We start from the raw sequence: 16,319 nt of genomic DNA, 5'->3' as shown, positions 1-16,319 counted from the left end.
CGAACAGCGCAGTAGAGATGTGCAACATCGCAGGCCGATTTTGCTGAGTTAGTGCGCGTCAGCTGTCAAGGCATACGCAGCATATTCCAGTGCTCATAGTAGCATGGTCATGTCGAGACATGTATTGTTCCAAGCCTGCGATGATTAGAAGGTATACTTCGTATGGGTGCTATCGGCCTTAATTGTGTGTAGCAGGCTCGAGGGCGACTGGAAGGAGCGTTCAGTACATGAAGGTGGAGCTGCACGACTATCACGCCGAACTGTACGAAGGGAGAGCCTGATGCTGCAGGCGACGCGGATAATAACAAATCTTTCCGCCGCGGACCGGTCCACTTCTCTTATTCAGGCGCACATGGAAAACGGAGCATAGTCGCAGAGTCTGTCAGGAGCCCTGCGTACATCTATCGCACGCAAGCTGAAACTGAGTCGACTTTCATGCCTCGTGTGGGGCCTCAACGTCCGACTTCGAAGCCGCTCCCACAACCCATGCTTTCGTCGACAACTCTTCTATCGGACCGTCCACGAGGCACCACGTAAGGCTATAAGTGCCGAAATTATCATGTCTGACAAGTCAATACATCCCGCAGATACCGACTTCGCTATCGCGTCCAGCATTTCCCCCCAGGGCACATCAGCCCTCAATCTCGGTTGCTCTTACGGCCTGCTGAGCCGAGCCGTTGGATAAATCCTGCCTCGAGACGCGCGGGCCACGCAACACCCATGTCACGTCAGGCCAACCGCTCTGCGGCCCAGATACCTGTTCCTGCAGCTCGAGCCGAGCACGCGTTCATGCCTGCTCCTAAAGAGGCGTTTCGCTATACCGATAAAAACAAGGGGCCGCTGTCAAGATGCGCCCGTGTACCCACACGTGGAAGGGGGACCTTCTCTTTCCATAACGTTCCTCCGTCATGTCAGTCGCGTGTCTTCCCGGGGAACGATGTTCTGGAAACTGGGGCCTTTTGTTGAGGAGGATGTGCAAAGGGAAGGAGTAGTGCAGATCCATTCCCACCATGCAATGTGAATGTGACCTGATTCCCTTGCTCCTGCAGCCGCGGAAGTGGAAACAATTCTTTTTGAAAGGTGGAGTCGAAAGACTGCATCGCATTGATGGGTTCTGGTCGCTGCTGCTGGGCGGAGAGAGGTGCGGAGTACGGAGGTGTCAGGAATCCCTCTGAAAATGGTATAGCGACCCAATGGCATGGTGAAGAATGGGGCGTAAGCACGGCATAACGCTCATTCGCTGTTATCGAGTAAAGTTCGCAAAATCCCGCGTGCGCATGTCATTACACGAACGACTAGTCAAAGTCTGTCTTCAACACGACGTCGCTGATGGAACCGAGCAAGGGTTCCATCATCAGGGAGGAAAGGATGTGCCTCCCATTACCACATTTTCTGTGCTGTTTCTTTTTGCTCGGCGACGTCTTCCTTGACCCTGCCAAGATCGACATAGCATATGCTTCGAATTTACCCATATTACCGGTACAAGCCAGGTCCCGGCCCGTTCAAAAGCGATCGCACAACGGCATTGGACGTTCAGCCGATCCATGCGGCAGCGGACGGGTGGAGGTACGCGAGTAGAAGTAAGGTTTTCGATGCGTTCGGCTCTTAATTTACGTATTTTATTGTAGGATAACTATACTGGCTATATATGTGAGCTATGGTAGAGCTACTACCAAGAGAAGCGGGTCTTAAGTTCGCGTGGAAGGCAAGCGTGGGAGCCGACGAGCTTGTGGCTTCGTGCGATGCTGAATCCGGTACATGCGAATGATCGACTCCGTACAAGGGCGAGAAGATCGCCTGCAATGATGATACAGGGACGGATGAGTTGCACCGAGTTCCATTCCGTGCAACGAACGAATATGTAAGAATACAGTAAGAAACGACCCGGAGAAAGGAACTACCACGGCCTTGGCCAGGCGACAAGACTGTTGCTGTTGCAGTGACAGACTGTCATCTGCATACACACCCATGTATTCTTTCATACAAGGCGACGTGTGCTGGGGCGGGTGTAGTGATGCCCAACCCCTCATTCGTCTTTGGCGATGAATCAGCGATAGAGTGTGTGAGAGTCTTTGAACTCTATATCAGCAGTACACTTAGTCAGAGATGCCAAGCTAATGGTCTGACATGTAGTTCAGAGACAAAAAAGGAATGGCGTCACTCGTTGACATGAGAATGGCTGCGTTGAGGCTGATACATATCATGGTCTCGCGCAAAGACCGCGTATCCTCTGTCGCGACCCATGGCCATATGCTGGTGCATGGCCAAGTGTGCTAGTCTCGCGACTGCAACTCGCTGAACTGGGAACCTTGAAGCGGCTCGCGTGTAGTGACGGGTAAATCAGACGGTTGATTTCATACCCAGAGCATGATCATCCCAGATTCAGCACTAATATGATGTGATGGAGTGTAGCGAAGGAAAATTGTTGTATTCATGCTCAGATCTTAGATTCGTAGTCTGGAGGATGCAGTCCGAGTCCTCCTCTTGCCATGGATGATCTAGGATCCCAGTCGACATGGGTAGCCGCCCGTGATTGGGGTCTTGGAGTCGAAAAGCTCAGTGTCGGGCTCTTGTAGTCGCGCTGAGTTTCTTTGTGGAAATGATCCGGGGTGTCCGATCGCTCGTTCCCCATAGCGTAGCTAGCAAGTCCAGGAGTACCATAGTATGCATCTGCTGTCGATTTCGGCTCGAAGTTCTTCATTTCGAAATGGCGTACATCTTCCTGGGGATTCCTGGCGTCCAAGGATACGAATTCGCGGTTCTTACTGAACTTGCTTCTGATCAAATCTCGCCAGCCGACCACCATGCTCCATCGGCTAAGCAGGAAGAACACTTGAAGACCGGCAATGGACAGCATCATCAAGATTGCTGTCACTGTAGATTGGTCGACAGCGAGAGATTGGCCGAGTGCATAACATGGCTCTGGACCGTCGTCGGCGTGTGTTACCAGACAAAAGACATACGGAAGGAATTTGTCGAGGTCCTCAGTGGCGTGCGATGTTACGGAGTTCAGCCAGATAAAAACGATAGAGAAGAAGATGACGTCCACGAGGATGAAGACCACGATGGTTATGCCGCGCCACTGCAGGTATAGGACTTTGCGAACACGCCGGTAAACAGCTCGTGCAGATCGGTTCCGTATGCTGGTCGTGTAAGAGGGGAGGCCAGCGCTACTTTGTGTTTCGGTCTTGTCGTCGCTGAACATGTTCTGAAGATACACCTTGATACAGTATACGAAGCTGATAACGATGTTAGTAATGTCGTCTCATTGTCTCTCCCGATTGACTTACGTTGCGACCTGAATAACCATAGCTGCACCTGCAATGGCCAACAAGGGACCCCAAAAGTCCTTCATTGAGTGCTCGGCATTGACGTGGCAGACGTCGCCGAATCTGAACGAGACTCCAGTGATCGTGATAGTGATGGTGAAGAACGTGGCCGCAACTGACCAACCCAGACCTTGCGCCCAGTAGAAGAACTTCTGTCCTGGCGTGACGTCCCAGCAGATTTGAAGATGCATTGAGAGAGCGCGAATGAAGATCCAAACTGCCATCGACATACCTCCCGAGATGAGGAAAGCACCGGAGAAAGCACACGTCAGACTTGAGTACATATCGTTTGGGGTGATCTCATCGTAGCACTGCTCTGGTTGAGCACCAAAGGGTATCACAAAGCCAAGCTAAAGTCGATCAGCATATGCAGGCTGGGTAGGCTGAGTTCAGACTTACTGCCATAAGAATTGCGGCTATGATGAGACAATAGCTGAGATAATGTCGACGAGTCTTTTCGGCCGGCAAGACCAAGTACGTGATGAGCAGGATGACCAGACAGATGAGACCAGCCACATTGAGCGCTTCAGCTGCGCGATAGGCGGTATTGAAACCTAGAAAAGATTAGGAACGTGAATCTCAATGTGGGCTTTCCAGGTACCTACTTTCTGGGTACAGGAAGTCTGTCAGAGGACAGGGCAAGCAGCAGATAATGTCACTGCCTGGTGTAACCGGCGCACAAAACCTTCCAGCAAGAACTATGAATGTCAGCAACTGTATAAAAGCTGAATTAGAGCACTTACAGCCGTCGAATCCAAATTTCGACACATCATAGAAAGGCGGCGGGCATTGTCCCCGCAGCAGTGTGGTGTTCGCCATGTCAAATATTCTTACTTCTCACCAAACGAACCGAAGCGTTCAGTTAATATGCAGCATGAGAGTCCTTCCAGCGGTGATCCCCACTCTTGTCCAAAGTGCGATGTAACAGGGTTATAGGCAGTACGTGGACCCTACCGGCAAGACTGTCTCTGAGCTTCAGTCAAGCGCGGACGTGGGCTGGTATAGGATGGCTTCTTGGAAGACAATGCCGTGTAGATGAAACTGGTGACAGTATAGGCAGTGTCAGGCGGAACGGATGTCGCAGATGAGAAAACGAAACGATTGTGGAGTGAGTTGGTTGCCGTTAGCTCGAACGCGGAGAGTCTAAAGAGTGAATAAGGTTTTGGTCGGATTAAGGGCGCGTAGGGCCGAGCAGATGCAAAAAGAACGACGGGACGTTTTGGCAGAAGTAAGAAAAGCCGTCACGGCATGAGAGCGAAGCCGCAGTGATGCAGGAAGACGGCCTGGTCTTGAATGTGGCTCCTGGTTGGGCGGCCTGGGGGTAGGTCAAGTGGGTGCGGCGATCCAAAAGGGAACGGACCATCTTCACCCCTGCAGGTACACTTCTCCCCTGGTTTAGCGCGGCCTCACCCCCAGAAGCTTAGTGGCCAAGACATGCGAGGACGGCTAGGATTCGTAGCAGAGGGCGGGTCTGCAGACATGGATTACGGTTGGGTTCAGGAACAGGGCTCGCATGCGCAAGGACACTGGCTCGAAGGAGCCGAAGGCAGCACGGTCAGCTCGCATGTCTTTTCCCAGCTCGTGCATCGTGATTCGCGACAACGGACAAAGGGCTTTCCACACCGAAGCGCGACAGCATCCAAGACGGAATCAACGGGCGTCTAGCAAAGATCTTTGCGGCGTAGTAGCTCGCAGAGGTTGAGATTAAAAATCCCCCCTTCCAACAGGATCCTTTTGTGGAGAGGCCCAAATCATCGGTTCTGGTGGTGTTGCGATGGAGTCGAGACTCGACAGGCTGCCTGCAGGATTGGCTTTCCAGCCACCACGGATCTGCGAGATTGCTGCTGACTGAACGCCCAGCACTGATGCTATCGCGAGCCTTCTCGTACAGAACTGTCTGGCGCGTCCAATTGACTATCGGCAACGACCCTCCGAGAACCGTTGAGGAAATCAATAGCTCGCTACAAGTGGTCCCGGGTCATCGTTCACAATCCCTAGCGGTTCATCACTGACGTCCGGTGGCGGGAAGCCCAACTGCTCCTCGATCCACTTGGTCACCATGAAGAGTGGCCATCGATCGAGGTCTCCTGCTGTGGACCTGTGAACTATTCAGCTTGCTTGTGCCTGCTCTGCCGGTTGGAGTAAGCAAAAAACGCGCGGGAAGCACGAACTGTCCCATAAATCTCCGGTCTGACACCTGCGATGAGAGCCTCGATCGTAAGCTGCACCAACCAGGCTCCGGTGAGCACTGGGTGGCGTAGTCAGCTCTGCAACGTCCGGCGGTTTCGAGCACTCTTTCCCGCGTTAGCGCCGCTTGGTGGGGTTCCCCAACAAACGCGTGCCGACGCGTAAAAACTTCTCGTTGTTTTGATCGGGTCACGATACTGACTCGATTAGGACAGGCTTCGTCATTGTGATGCTGCGCCGCTGACTTGCTTGTGGGACACGAGTTTGTGTTGTCCGAACGTTGGATGAGGTCTGTCCACGGGTGGCAGGTCGGCACGTGTCCTGACCCTGTCTAGGTATGACGCACGAACCGACCATCCCAACTCGTTCCCAAACCATCTATGGATGTCTCAAGTAGAGCATTCTCTCGCAGTGACCTGCTCTTGATGCACCCTCATCGCGCGATGATTTCTGGCCTTTTCGACTGGCTTGTGGGAAGGGCGCTATGCCTCAGAAACAGTGTGGTCCGTCTGAGGTAGCGAGACGGAGAACGCGCATTAGCCCTGCACTGTGCCTGCAGAAACCCCTTCGCCTTCTTAGGCATCGTTCGGGCTGGAGACGCACAAAACTCTGATTGGCGGACATTTCAGCAGACTTCTTCTTGGTACATGTTGGCCCGTACTCACGAACCACCGCTTGAAAGGCAAGATGAACCCGAGCCGCTGTCGTCGTGCCGTTGGATTCGTGGGGAAGGGAGAAGTTGGAGCAAGTTCAAACAGTTCGGTCGTCTTGGTACCGCCACTCTATATGTGCCTAGGCTCACGAAACCCGCGTAGAAGTATCTATCCCAACATACTAATCATTAGCCTTCCGCCCTGCAAGGAGACCGTCGTCGTCCGAAGTCACCAACTGCCTGGTTCAGACTACTCTGTCTCGTATGACCCAAGGACCTGGCTTGCCACGTCTGATCTACCGCGAGCTACTCATCCCATGGTTCTGCAGAACGCTAAGAGACGCTACAATCACTTCACACCATCCGCAGCCTGCACGAGCAAGTGCTTGCGACCCAAATAGAACCCGAAGAACGCCTCGTTGGTGGGTCAGTATGCGTAGAGGCGGTAAACCATCGCGATTGGGGAGCTGGTCCGAACTAGAACGTCACAATCCTTCGAAGCATCTGAGAGTAGTCGGCCCGTAGTCAGATCAGTACATGTGTCTCGGCCCTGGGCATATTGTGACTACATGTCCACACTGCGGTAGGTTACATCACAAAACGCCCGTGAACTGCGCACTCTGATACTCGTATCACGGCCTGATAGGTCTGCGGCTGACGTCTCAGAATCACTCGGCAGGCGGAGTAATCGTTCTCCGCATGAACCAAGGAACCTACCCTGAGAGCGGCAGCCTTACCAGCCGTGTTTCCAAGCACTCGATGCCAGCATGCAAAGGATAAACTATGATTGGCATCCGTTAGGCGTTATCGATGTCCGCACACAACTGTGATAACCTTCCCACCTCATACAAGGGAAAAACTGACCACCCTAGAGCCTACGTTGACGTAGAGCCACCTACTTTGCACATTTTCATATTGATGTAAGCTCCAGGATGTTCAGCTGTTCTCGTGTATGAGGTGCTCCGGGAAGAGCATCTTGACAGTCGACTACTATAACCCAGGAACAAGACGGCATTGAGCCGTCGATATCTCATCTCGATAATACGATCAGCTCGCCATAAGTACGCCATACCTCGAAGCGACGCACGAACCCATGTTAACTATGCATTACCTCCAGCCCTATAAGCTCGCGTCGATGAACCCGTCAAGCCTTATCGCCATATGCGATCTTTTATACCTAGGAAGAAAGCAATCCATCGACATACTAGCTATATCTATGAGTGAAATGTAGGTCATCCCGCTTCTCCCTCCACATTACGACTCTTTCCAAGGGTCTCGAACTTGGACCAAGAAGCCGTCTTCCAATGCAACCCTCGATGTGGTGGCGGGTATGGCGTTTGTTAACGGGCGTGGCTGTCGTTTTGGGGTCGATGTCCGGACGGGGATGCTGGGACTTCGAGCCACGAGCCGCATCGCCTTCGCTTATGCTTGCGATGTGATTATAATGAACATATGCTATTGCTCGACAACTACATGATGGCTTGGAGAATGTAATCATCTGGTATTCAGCTATTAGTAACGTGGATAGGTCCAGTAGTGGCGAGGAGTAGAGATGAGTAGAGATTTACCCGACAGTTTAGTACGTAACGTACTGCTGGCGTCAGATCCTTCGTTCCATTCACCTACACTACCTAGGTACCGAGGGCTTGGGTGAGCGCATACACGGGACGTTCACTAGGATGACAAGCCAATCGATTGAAAAATATCAGGGTGTGGAAAGATCGGTGTGCTGAAGTGACCTCCCGTGTTGCCGAAAAAGCAAGTGCTGGTCCACTGGAAGGGTCTCGACGCTCCGGGACGGCACGCCTTGTTGATACAATTGGCAAAATTGACGCTACCGGATGTCATTGGGTCTCTCGGAGCATTTTCGAGAGGAAAAGCAAGAAGGCACTGTGATGTAGCTCGCGTGAGATCGTCCGCTTTCATTTTTCAAGTACAACGACCTTTGGTAATGCCAATCATGTGGTTACTGTCACTGTCACTCTGCACTAACAAATGTGGCAAGATTTTACAAGAAATGTTACATCTAAACGTATGAACAGATACGAACATTAGGGAGTTTTGTGTACATTGAGCTTCCTCTGACCCCGACAAACCCCCAAGAATCAAACGACACTTTATAGCTTTTTGGTCTTCTTTACATCGACTACAGTGCGAAACCCAACACCTCGTTTATCAGGTACATACATAGATACAAAGAGAACAGTTCTCTAATTCAGACATAGCCTAACATTTCTTCAGTTCCCCAGAGTTTTCTAACAATGACTCGGACTTGCGTGGGTAGCCTGCTACGTGTGACTAGGCATACGTTACAGTTGCTTCCAGGAAATTCCAGCATACCAATCGATGGCCGTAAAGCAAAGCCGTAGGTGTATGCCAAAACGCGCCACGGAGAATTTCCAAAAGTGTGGTGATACAAGATGAAGCCAGAAGATTCGTTACTCGCGAACAGGTTGGATGCGAACACGCTGCATTTCAAAGTGTCGCAAAGAACCAAGAGCCGAGGAAAATTGAGTGAGATGGGCCGTAGACACGTCGATGGTCGTCAGAGGGAACGGGCAGGGTTCTTCAGTAGCCCTTTCCAGTCCCACCCATGATACGGTCCTTTGTAGATTTCTGCTTGGACTCCTTGGGCTTGTATACGGCATTGGATTCATTCGCAGCAATCTCAGCTTCGAGCTTCTGCTGAGCCTCGTGGAGTTTGCGTTGGCGACTAGCCTCCCACTGCTCAATGTCCGCCTGGGTGAGGGTGATTGTGGTGGGGGTGCGTCGGAGCATAGCGATAATGTATGGCCGTGGAATTGAGAAAGTGGAATGATATGCGGATGCGCTTGAAGTAGCACGGAATAGGTCCGTATAGAAGACTGTGTCTCAAGGAGAGGCAGACGGAAGTGATGATGTGTGTTTGTTGTTGATGTTGTGCCGGTTTCAAGTGATGCGCCGTTGAGGCAGACTGCAGTTGAGGTGGAATGCAACAGTGTGTTTAAAGAACGACTACAGTTTGTGTATAGGAGCCCAAAAGAGTGGCGACCGAAGAGTCGGGTTGCAGGTGGTGTAGATGAGTTGCGATGAAAGGGTCGAGGGTGTCGTTGAATTGGAGTTACAGTCACGCGCACGCGACACGAAGAACGTGTTTTCAAAACAAAGCTTAGCTCTTTTGAGACGAGATGACTGGAGTACAGTGAATGTGTCGCGGAACTGTCACTGCGCCCTTTGTCGGCGGAGTGAGAGCGGAGCACGTGGTGCGGAGGCTCAGCGGGCAAGATCCCTGTCTGCCAAGACATCGCGATCTTGAACTTTTGGAGTTTGGAGTGGCAGTGCCGAATGCAGCCATCCACACAGCATGGCTCAGCGACACATGTGCCCTTCGATGGGCGCTTTGAGGCGCTCATTGGCAGCGGATATATCAAAACTGCCCAAGTGCTCAGTGAGGACACTCCACAGCACCGCGAAGAGACTGGAAGAGCAACCCAGCGACGCAGCATCTCCAGCCCACCGTACGCCTTGAAGACGCTCAATGGCCCTGTCAAGTCAATGCTGATAGAGATTCAGCATCAAACACCCGCAAAGCCCGGCAAGCGACGGCTCTCAAGCAAATCACCTCGCTCCAAAATCGCCGCATCCAGCCCGGCGCACTCGCACGAGGCTCTTTCCCCAGCGGCCAAACGGCACGACGAAGTCCGGGCTCGCCTTCTTCTCAAGCCAGCAAGGACGGCTTCATCCCCGAAAGCAACGCCCCCGCCGATGCGCAGCCAGACGCGAACCCCCGCTTCGCCCGCAACACAGCGCGCCCGACGACGACCCGCGGCTCCACCCCTCCCCAGGGCCAGATGGTCCGCGCCCCCTCCACCCTGCGTATAACCCGCGAAAAGGTTGATGGTCCTGCTCGCGGGCCTGGTGGTCCCCGAGGACCCAACCTCCGTGGGCCCAATCTACGTGGCCGAGAAGGCGGTAGACCAGGACCAGGTGGAAAAGGCCGCACTGGTGCGGCAGGTAACAAGGGCAGCGGAGGAGGCCCTAAGAAGCGCGAGAGGAAAGCCGGCGGCGACGAAAGGATGGGCACCAAACTCGCCGACATCAGGCTTGGCGATACTGTCTCGGATAGCATGAAGCAGCAGCTCCTGCGCCTGCAAAGGAAGGAGTGGGATCGCGTGACTTATGAGCCCAAGTACGCCAAGGGCAGTTTTGCGGCCAACGAGCTGATTCACGCTGGACGGGAGCTGTTCAAGGGCGAGGCGCCACCAGTCAAGATTTGGGGGCCTTTGGAGAGGAGGATTGGCGTTGTAGGCATGTTTGGAGCCGAGGCAACGCTTAAGGTTCGCAGGGTGCTTGATGGGGATGCGGAGCCGTTTGGGCAGGAGATACTTGAGGAGGAAGGACCAGTCGAGGTCAGCGGTGCAGAGAAGAAGCAGGCTGTTGTACAATAAAGGGCCATGGATATCTGTATTGTAGCTGTACATTTACGGACACCAAAGACACATGATAGCATACCGTGCGGTTGTCTCTTTCGTGGCATGGCATCGATTAACATATCGTGCAGCATATTTACGTTGCTCTGACGGGCGCTATGTGTCCGGCAGGATCATTCTGCCGGCTTCCCCCTATCAGGTAGCTCAATGCGACTGGGTCCCGATACCTACTTGGATGCCCATACGACCTTGTACTTGAACTGGGTGGGGAAGCTCCTATCCGTGATGAGCAGCTCCTCTCCCTCTTCCACCAGGTCGACCATCTTCTTCTCTAGATTGGGTCGGGTCTGTTCTTCGAGACCTGCGAGCTGCATGTAGAGTGACTTCTCGCCTGTACGAATGGAAGGCTTCTTGAGTTGACTGGGTAGGTCAGTATACTGTAGACAAAGTTCGGGATATGAGATCAGGATTGGGGTACATACGCTTCTGGTCGCTCTGCCAGTCCCTCAATGAACTCCTGCAGCGTGATCCCGGGAAGAACTTGGAGAGGACGAGCAATGTTACCAGCGCCACAGACGGGGCAGTCATCTTTCTTCTGGTGCTCAAATGTATATGTGTAGACGGAGTCATCGCCAGTATACATCATGTAGTTGTCTGTACCGGGGAAACCCATGAAAGGAGCCGTGTTTGTCGCCACCTTAAACGCTTCGTTGCAGCAACTGGCTGCTACAATCGCGTTTGTACTCGCGATGGCCGGAATAATGTTCTTAACGACACCTTGCGTCATGCTGTAGGTAACACCTTCGATGTTGAACTCCTTGGCACGAGTGGAAGCCTTGTTGAACAGCCAGGTGATGTGCTCCGGGTCGTCGGTGTCGAGAGTTATATCTTTGCGCTCCTCGTCCCAGGCGATGATATGCGCCCATTCGATACAATGTTGTGGTTGACGTGGAATAGTAGCAAGTGTGCAAAGAGGGACTGCCGCGCGAGGAGCGTGCATATCCAGTTGGCACTCGATGCATGAGGTCATGGTTGGGAAGATGACACGTGCTTGGCCCTTGAAACCCTCTGTTCCTCCGTCGATTAACGGCTTCATCGAATCCGGGTCATTCTCATCCACCATCCCCACCAAAGTTGCGTTGATCCATCGTCTCGCTTCTATGGAATCCAGACCGCATACGATGAGACCGAATTGCATGTAGTAGCTTTCGTCCTTGTCCTGGATTTTGCCACAGTAGGGAGTGATTTTGACGCCTTTGACACGCTTCTCGACGAAAGCGGCAGCTGTCTCGGCCTTATATTTTCCTACATCCGAGGCGCGGAATAGGAATTGTCGGTTCAGGTTGCTGACGTCAATGGTATCCATATCGATAACGTGAATGTCTTTGAATCCGGATAGGGCAAGATTCTTGAGGATTTCGCATCCTAGGCCACCAGCTCCGCTAAACAATAGTTAGTAGAGATGCGGCATGAGGGGCGGTCGTTCATTATCATCGAGTATTGGTATAGACGTACATGACGCTGCAAATGGTTAGCTATGACACCCTGCGCTTCGGAAACGAGGTGATCCTACAGAACTTTAAGATTACTCAGATATTCGATAACTTGTTCGCCGGCCATGAAAGCTTCATCATCTGTGAATGGGCCTTTGCGAGTAAGGAAGTTGTCCAGGTACTTCCTATTGCATGCTATCAGTCAAGAGCTCTTACCTCCCTCATTATCCAGCTTACCATCTCGCTCGCGGGCTACTTGTCGATGCCGCACTCATGTTATCGATGCTGACAGCCATCCCGTAGAAATGTGTGGAGAACGATTGTTGGCAGAGTCAAGGGCAGCAAACGGTGGTTGTAGGCATCAGAGCGTAGACGGTTTGCCAAGGCGCTAGTCTGTGGGCCCTCGCATGGGGAAGGAAACACCGATTGGGTAAGGTCCACTGAGCGTCTGCCTTTCGCATTGATCACGAATAGAGCAGGAACAACGACTCGCGCTTCCGTTGAACTGGTGTGGGTATGCACGCTTGAACACCTTTTTCAAACGCCATGGCCGACTTTCTCACGGCCGTATCCACCCGAAAAGTCAAAAAGGAAGAACCTCTCATTCGGGAAGTCAAGAGCTTGAGCATACAAGAAGATGTAATTTCCATCAACTCCACAGAATCAGCACTTGAGGCACTCAAAAACCAACCCAGTCGCAACACCGTCAATGCCGTTTTGAGCTATCTCACCACAGCAGGGTTCAGCCTCCTACTACCAGAACCGTTAAACGCAAGCATCGCGCATCAACTCATCAACGATACCATTCCAAACTACTGGAGAACTATCAAGGACGCCGGCGAAGTTTCAAAGCTCGAGAAGATATTCCGAAACCCAACATGTCTTGGACATCTTAACACGAGGCTTCGTTCCCTTGTTCAGGACAATCACCAAAAGAAGGCACCCGGTGAAGCGCGAAACACAGCTGAGCACATTGCGGATGCACTCCAAGTCTTAAGTCTGGTGCTAAGCCGCGACGAAACATCCCATCTCGTGTTGCAAGACGTTTTAGCGTTTGGGAAAAGCCCAACACAAAGAAAACTCATCTGGAGAGAGTACATCACGCAGGTTGCTTCCGGTCGTTTACTATCAATGGCAGCGGAGGCCGAGGATGTGCTCAAGAAGAGTGATGAGGCTCACCAAGACACAAGCTGGGTCGCGGATGGCAAGCAGTATGCAGCGTGGCTGGGACGCAACATCGCTGTCTCGCTTGAGCGCAACTCAAATAACGAGGAGTATCTTGCTGCCATTGTTGAGTTATGTTCGAAATCGCTAGGATTGGGTTACACCGGTACGTCAAAACTCTGTCAAGCTCTGTTGCTACATACCGACAATATAGATCATATCATGAGCGCCCTTGTTCCGACATTGATTGGTAGCGGGGCCATTGAGCGCCTGCCCAATCTTTTGTCCCAGATGAAAACGTTCGAGCAACGAAAGTATCTTAACGCTGTAGTCGCATTCGTGGCCAAGAAGTATTTCAGTACGGAAACTGTTAGTAAAGACGACGCCCCCGTTGCAACCTCTGTCAACATATCATCTGCCGCCGCTCTGTTTCACATGCTAATCAAGGATAATGACGTCCTCAAAGAGCAGCTCGTGATATCACTTACGAGGTCAACGGTTCCTGCGCTTGATGACTCCCTATCAGCCAGGCGAAGTGTTCTAGCTGCTTTGGCCAAAGACGAAGGTCCGCGATCATAAGCCCATTGATATTCAAGACTGACGATATTCAGACAAGCTATATACTCTTCTGGAGGGTCTCGTAAAGATGTTTGGCGATTCAGTATACATCAGGCACACGCCTGTGGTGCAACAAGAAGGTATTTCGAATTTGCACTCTATCGCTATACCTCACTAATGTACTCTAGCTCTTTCTCAGACGTTGGCCATATGCAGTGGCTATGTAAAGCGTTCCCAGCCCATGTTCCTCACCATGATGGCAAAGTCAACCCATCACGTCAATGGCATGTCAAATCGCATAGGAGCGGCATCCACAAGGGCTCGCTTTCTAGGTATCGCAGTTGGTGTTGCTATCTCGAAGATGGTGGACAAACCGGAACTTCAACTCAAGTTCGAGTTGGAGGGTAGCGAGGCAGAAGAAGCAAGCTGGTATCAACGCCTTACTAAGGTCGACGATAAGATTGGAGAAGTCACGAATCTTGCGACTAAACAGGATACCGTGGCGAAAACGAAGAGAGTCCAGTCGAAGCCTAAGCCGCCTCCCAAGGTATCCAAAGCTTCTGGAATTACCGAGATACAAGGCCCAAGGGTTGTGGAAGTCTTGTCTGACTCCGAGGACGAGGATGCAGATCTGATGGTGTACGAAAAGCCAGACTCTGATCCAGAAGACGATACAGACGATGCAACGGCTATAAATCGTAACAAGCCCACCGCGCCCGTCTACATCCGAGACCTGATAGCAGGGCTGCGTGATCAAGAGAACTACGATCGCCATGAGCTCGCTTTAGCTACCGCAGCATCATTGATTCGACGAAAAGCGAACTTTGGAACTGAAGTCATCGATCATCTCGAAGAGCTAGCGACTTTGCTTACCGGATTGCAAGACAACTCAGAGCTGGGAGGCTTCGCGCAGCAACGGCAGCAAGCCTTGATTGCCGTGCTCCTAGCGAAACCAGCGCAAATGGCACAATGGTTCGCTCGATCGTTCTTCTCAGGTGACTACAGTCTACAGCAACGCATCGCCATGCTCACGACTCTCGGCCTCGGGGCGCGTGAGTTGGCGGGCATGAAGGACACATCGACCGACGATTTGGTGCCTGCAAAGCCGGACTTTCTTAGCAAACAGCTTCCGCCACACCTTCACAAGATGTACGCCGAGGATAACAAGGCACCCACAGTAGCCAAGATCTCAAGCAGCATGGTGCGTGAAATGCTATCGCCTATGGCTAGTCAAGCAGCCGATCAGCTCAGCGGCCCGAACATACTCAAAGTCCGAACCTTCTCCTCGCGCATGGAAGTCGAGAAGAAGCGACATAAGCCAATACCTAACGCGCTTGCGCAAATTGTGGCAGATAACTTCTTCTTCCCACTCACGGGCCGTTGGTGGCTGCAGATTCGCGCGAACAACGACTCGATATACGCGTCTACTCACCTCCTTCCACCCTTTCTGCAGACTCTGTCATTGTTGATCAACGCGTCAGGCCCGAACACGCTCGCGTTGCCGCAGATGACGCGCGAGTATTGGGATCTGCTACTGTCGATGCGCGGGCTGGCGAGCAAGGATAAGAATATCCTGAACGCGGTTTTGTTCGGCTTTTTGATGTTGTTGGAGACCAACGAGAACAAGGAGCGAGTGGCTTCGGAGCAAGGCAAGGAGCTTATGGAGACGCAGGCCTGGGTGAGGATGGTCTTCGAGGGTCTAGGGGCGGGGAGCGAGGAGGACGAGAGGGTGCGCGTGTTGGCTGCTGGCGTGGTGGTTCGTTGCCAGGAGGTGATTGAGAAGTATCAGAGGAGGCTGGCGGGTGAACTGATGAATTATTAGCGAGTAGGTAAAGTTGGTCGAATACTAGCTGTGAACTGCGACTCTGAGCGACCGACGAGGTAATACCTGGAAATTTCAAAATTTCAAAACCTCAGCCAGACTGCTACCTGGGCTCAAGATAGTGACCGAACGTTACATATACGTAGGGTAGAAAGATATATCATATTGAAAGCGGTTGAATTGAAGCGATATAATACCATGTATGCAGCAAAGCGATGCGAAAATCTTCTTCCTCAAGACACTGCATAGAGCAATGTCATCAATGAAAAAGCAACACAGATGTGTGACCAGCAAAAATTGCCCCGCCGAGATTCCCGAAGGAAGCTCGTGAGAGCCCAGTACCGCGTTGTGCAATGCAGACCAGGCGCTCAGATTAACCTAATCTTTGAGCTAGGTAATCGCAAGAAGGTCTAAGGTTGTTAGCAGGTGTACTTCGTAAACGTAGAGGGGTGGTTGGGGAATACGAACAAGTATTCAGAGCATGGAGGGGAAGGGGGCGGCGCAGTATAAGTAGCCATATGGTCTTGGCACGCTAGAGGTCACGTGAAAGAGCACAGACGCTCCAAAGAGGCTTTCTGGACGCTATATGCTCGCTTAACGGCTAGACTCCGGGCGCTGGGTGGGCTGCCGTCCGAGCTGTGAAGTTCTCTCACCTTGATCTTCTTCACTGCTTGTCATTGCATGCCATGACAGGCATGTTCCAGA

At 52.2% G+C, this 16,319-nt stretch overlaps 4 protein-coding genes across 4 annotated transcripts; 2 read left to right on the top strand and 2 right to left on the bottom strand.

Moving 5' to 3' along the window:
- Nucleotides 1-2,437: 2,437 nt before the first annotated feature.
- On the bottom strand, nt 2,438-3,734 carry J4E92_006651 (uncharacterized protein; the record flags this gene model as incomplete). Its single annotated transcript, XM_051498018.1, has 3 exons — nt 2,438-3,239; nt 3,291-3,679; nt 3,729-3,734. The coding sequence occupies 3 exons, from the start codon at nt 3,732-3,734 to the stop codon at nt 2,438-2,440; spliced, it is 1,197 nt and encodes a 398-aa protein (XP_051351744.1).
- A 5,777-nt stretch (nt 3,735-9,511) lies between these two features.
- J4E92_006650 (uncharacterized protein) lies at nt 9,512-10,595 on the top strand (the record flags this gene model as incomplete). Its single annotated transcript, XM_051498017.1, has 2 exons — nt 9,512-9,665; nt 9,721-10,595. 2 exons carry the CDS (start codon nt 9,512-9,514, stop codon nt 10,593-10,595), a joined length of 1,029 nt encoding a protein of 342 aa, XP_051351743.1.
- A 209-nt stretch (nt 10,596-10,804) lies between these two features.
- On the bottom strand, nt 10,805-12,366 carry J4E92_006649 (uncharacterized protein; the record flags this gene model as incomplete). Its single annotated transcript, XM_051498016.1, has 5 exons — nt 10,805-10,997; nt 11,060-12,019; nt 12,093-12,098; nt 12,151-12,255; nt 12,308-12,366. 5 exons carry the CDS (start codon nt 12,364-12,366, stop codon nt 10,805-10,807), a joined length of 1,323 nt encoding a protein of 440 aa, XP_051351742.1.
- Nucleotides 12,367-12,616: 250 nt separating this feature from the next.
- J4E92_006648 (uncharacterized protein) lies at nt 12,617-15,614 on the top strand (the record flags this gene model as incomplete). The annotated part of the gene is made up of 4 exons (XM_051498015.1): nt 12,617-13,400; nt 13,449-13,799; nt 13,846-13,932; nt 13,981-15,614. The coding sequence occupies 4 exons, from the start codon at nt 12,617-12,619 to the stop codon at nt 15,612-15,614; spliced, it is 2,856 nt and encodes a 951-aa protein (XP_051351741.1).
- Nucleotides 15,615-16,319: the final 705 nt, after the last annotated feature.

Source organism: Alternaria infectoria (assembly GCF_024043175.1).
Source record: "Alternaria infectoria strain BMP 0036 chromosome Unknown scaffold_10, whole genome shotgun sequence".
Taxonomy (NCBI): Eukaryota; Fungi; Ascomycota; class Dothideomycetes; order Pleosporales; family Pleosporaceae; genus Alternaria; species Alternaria infectoria.
The sequence above is the reverse complement of the archived record's forward strand: the minus strand, read 5'-3'. Positions and strand labels throughout refer to the sequence as shown.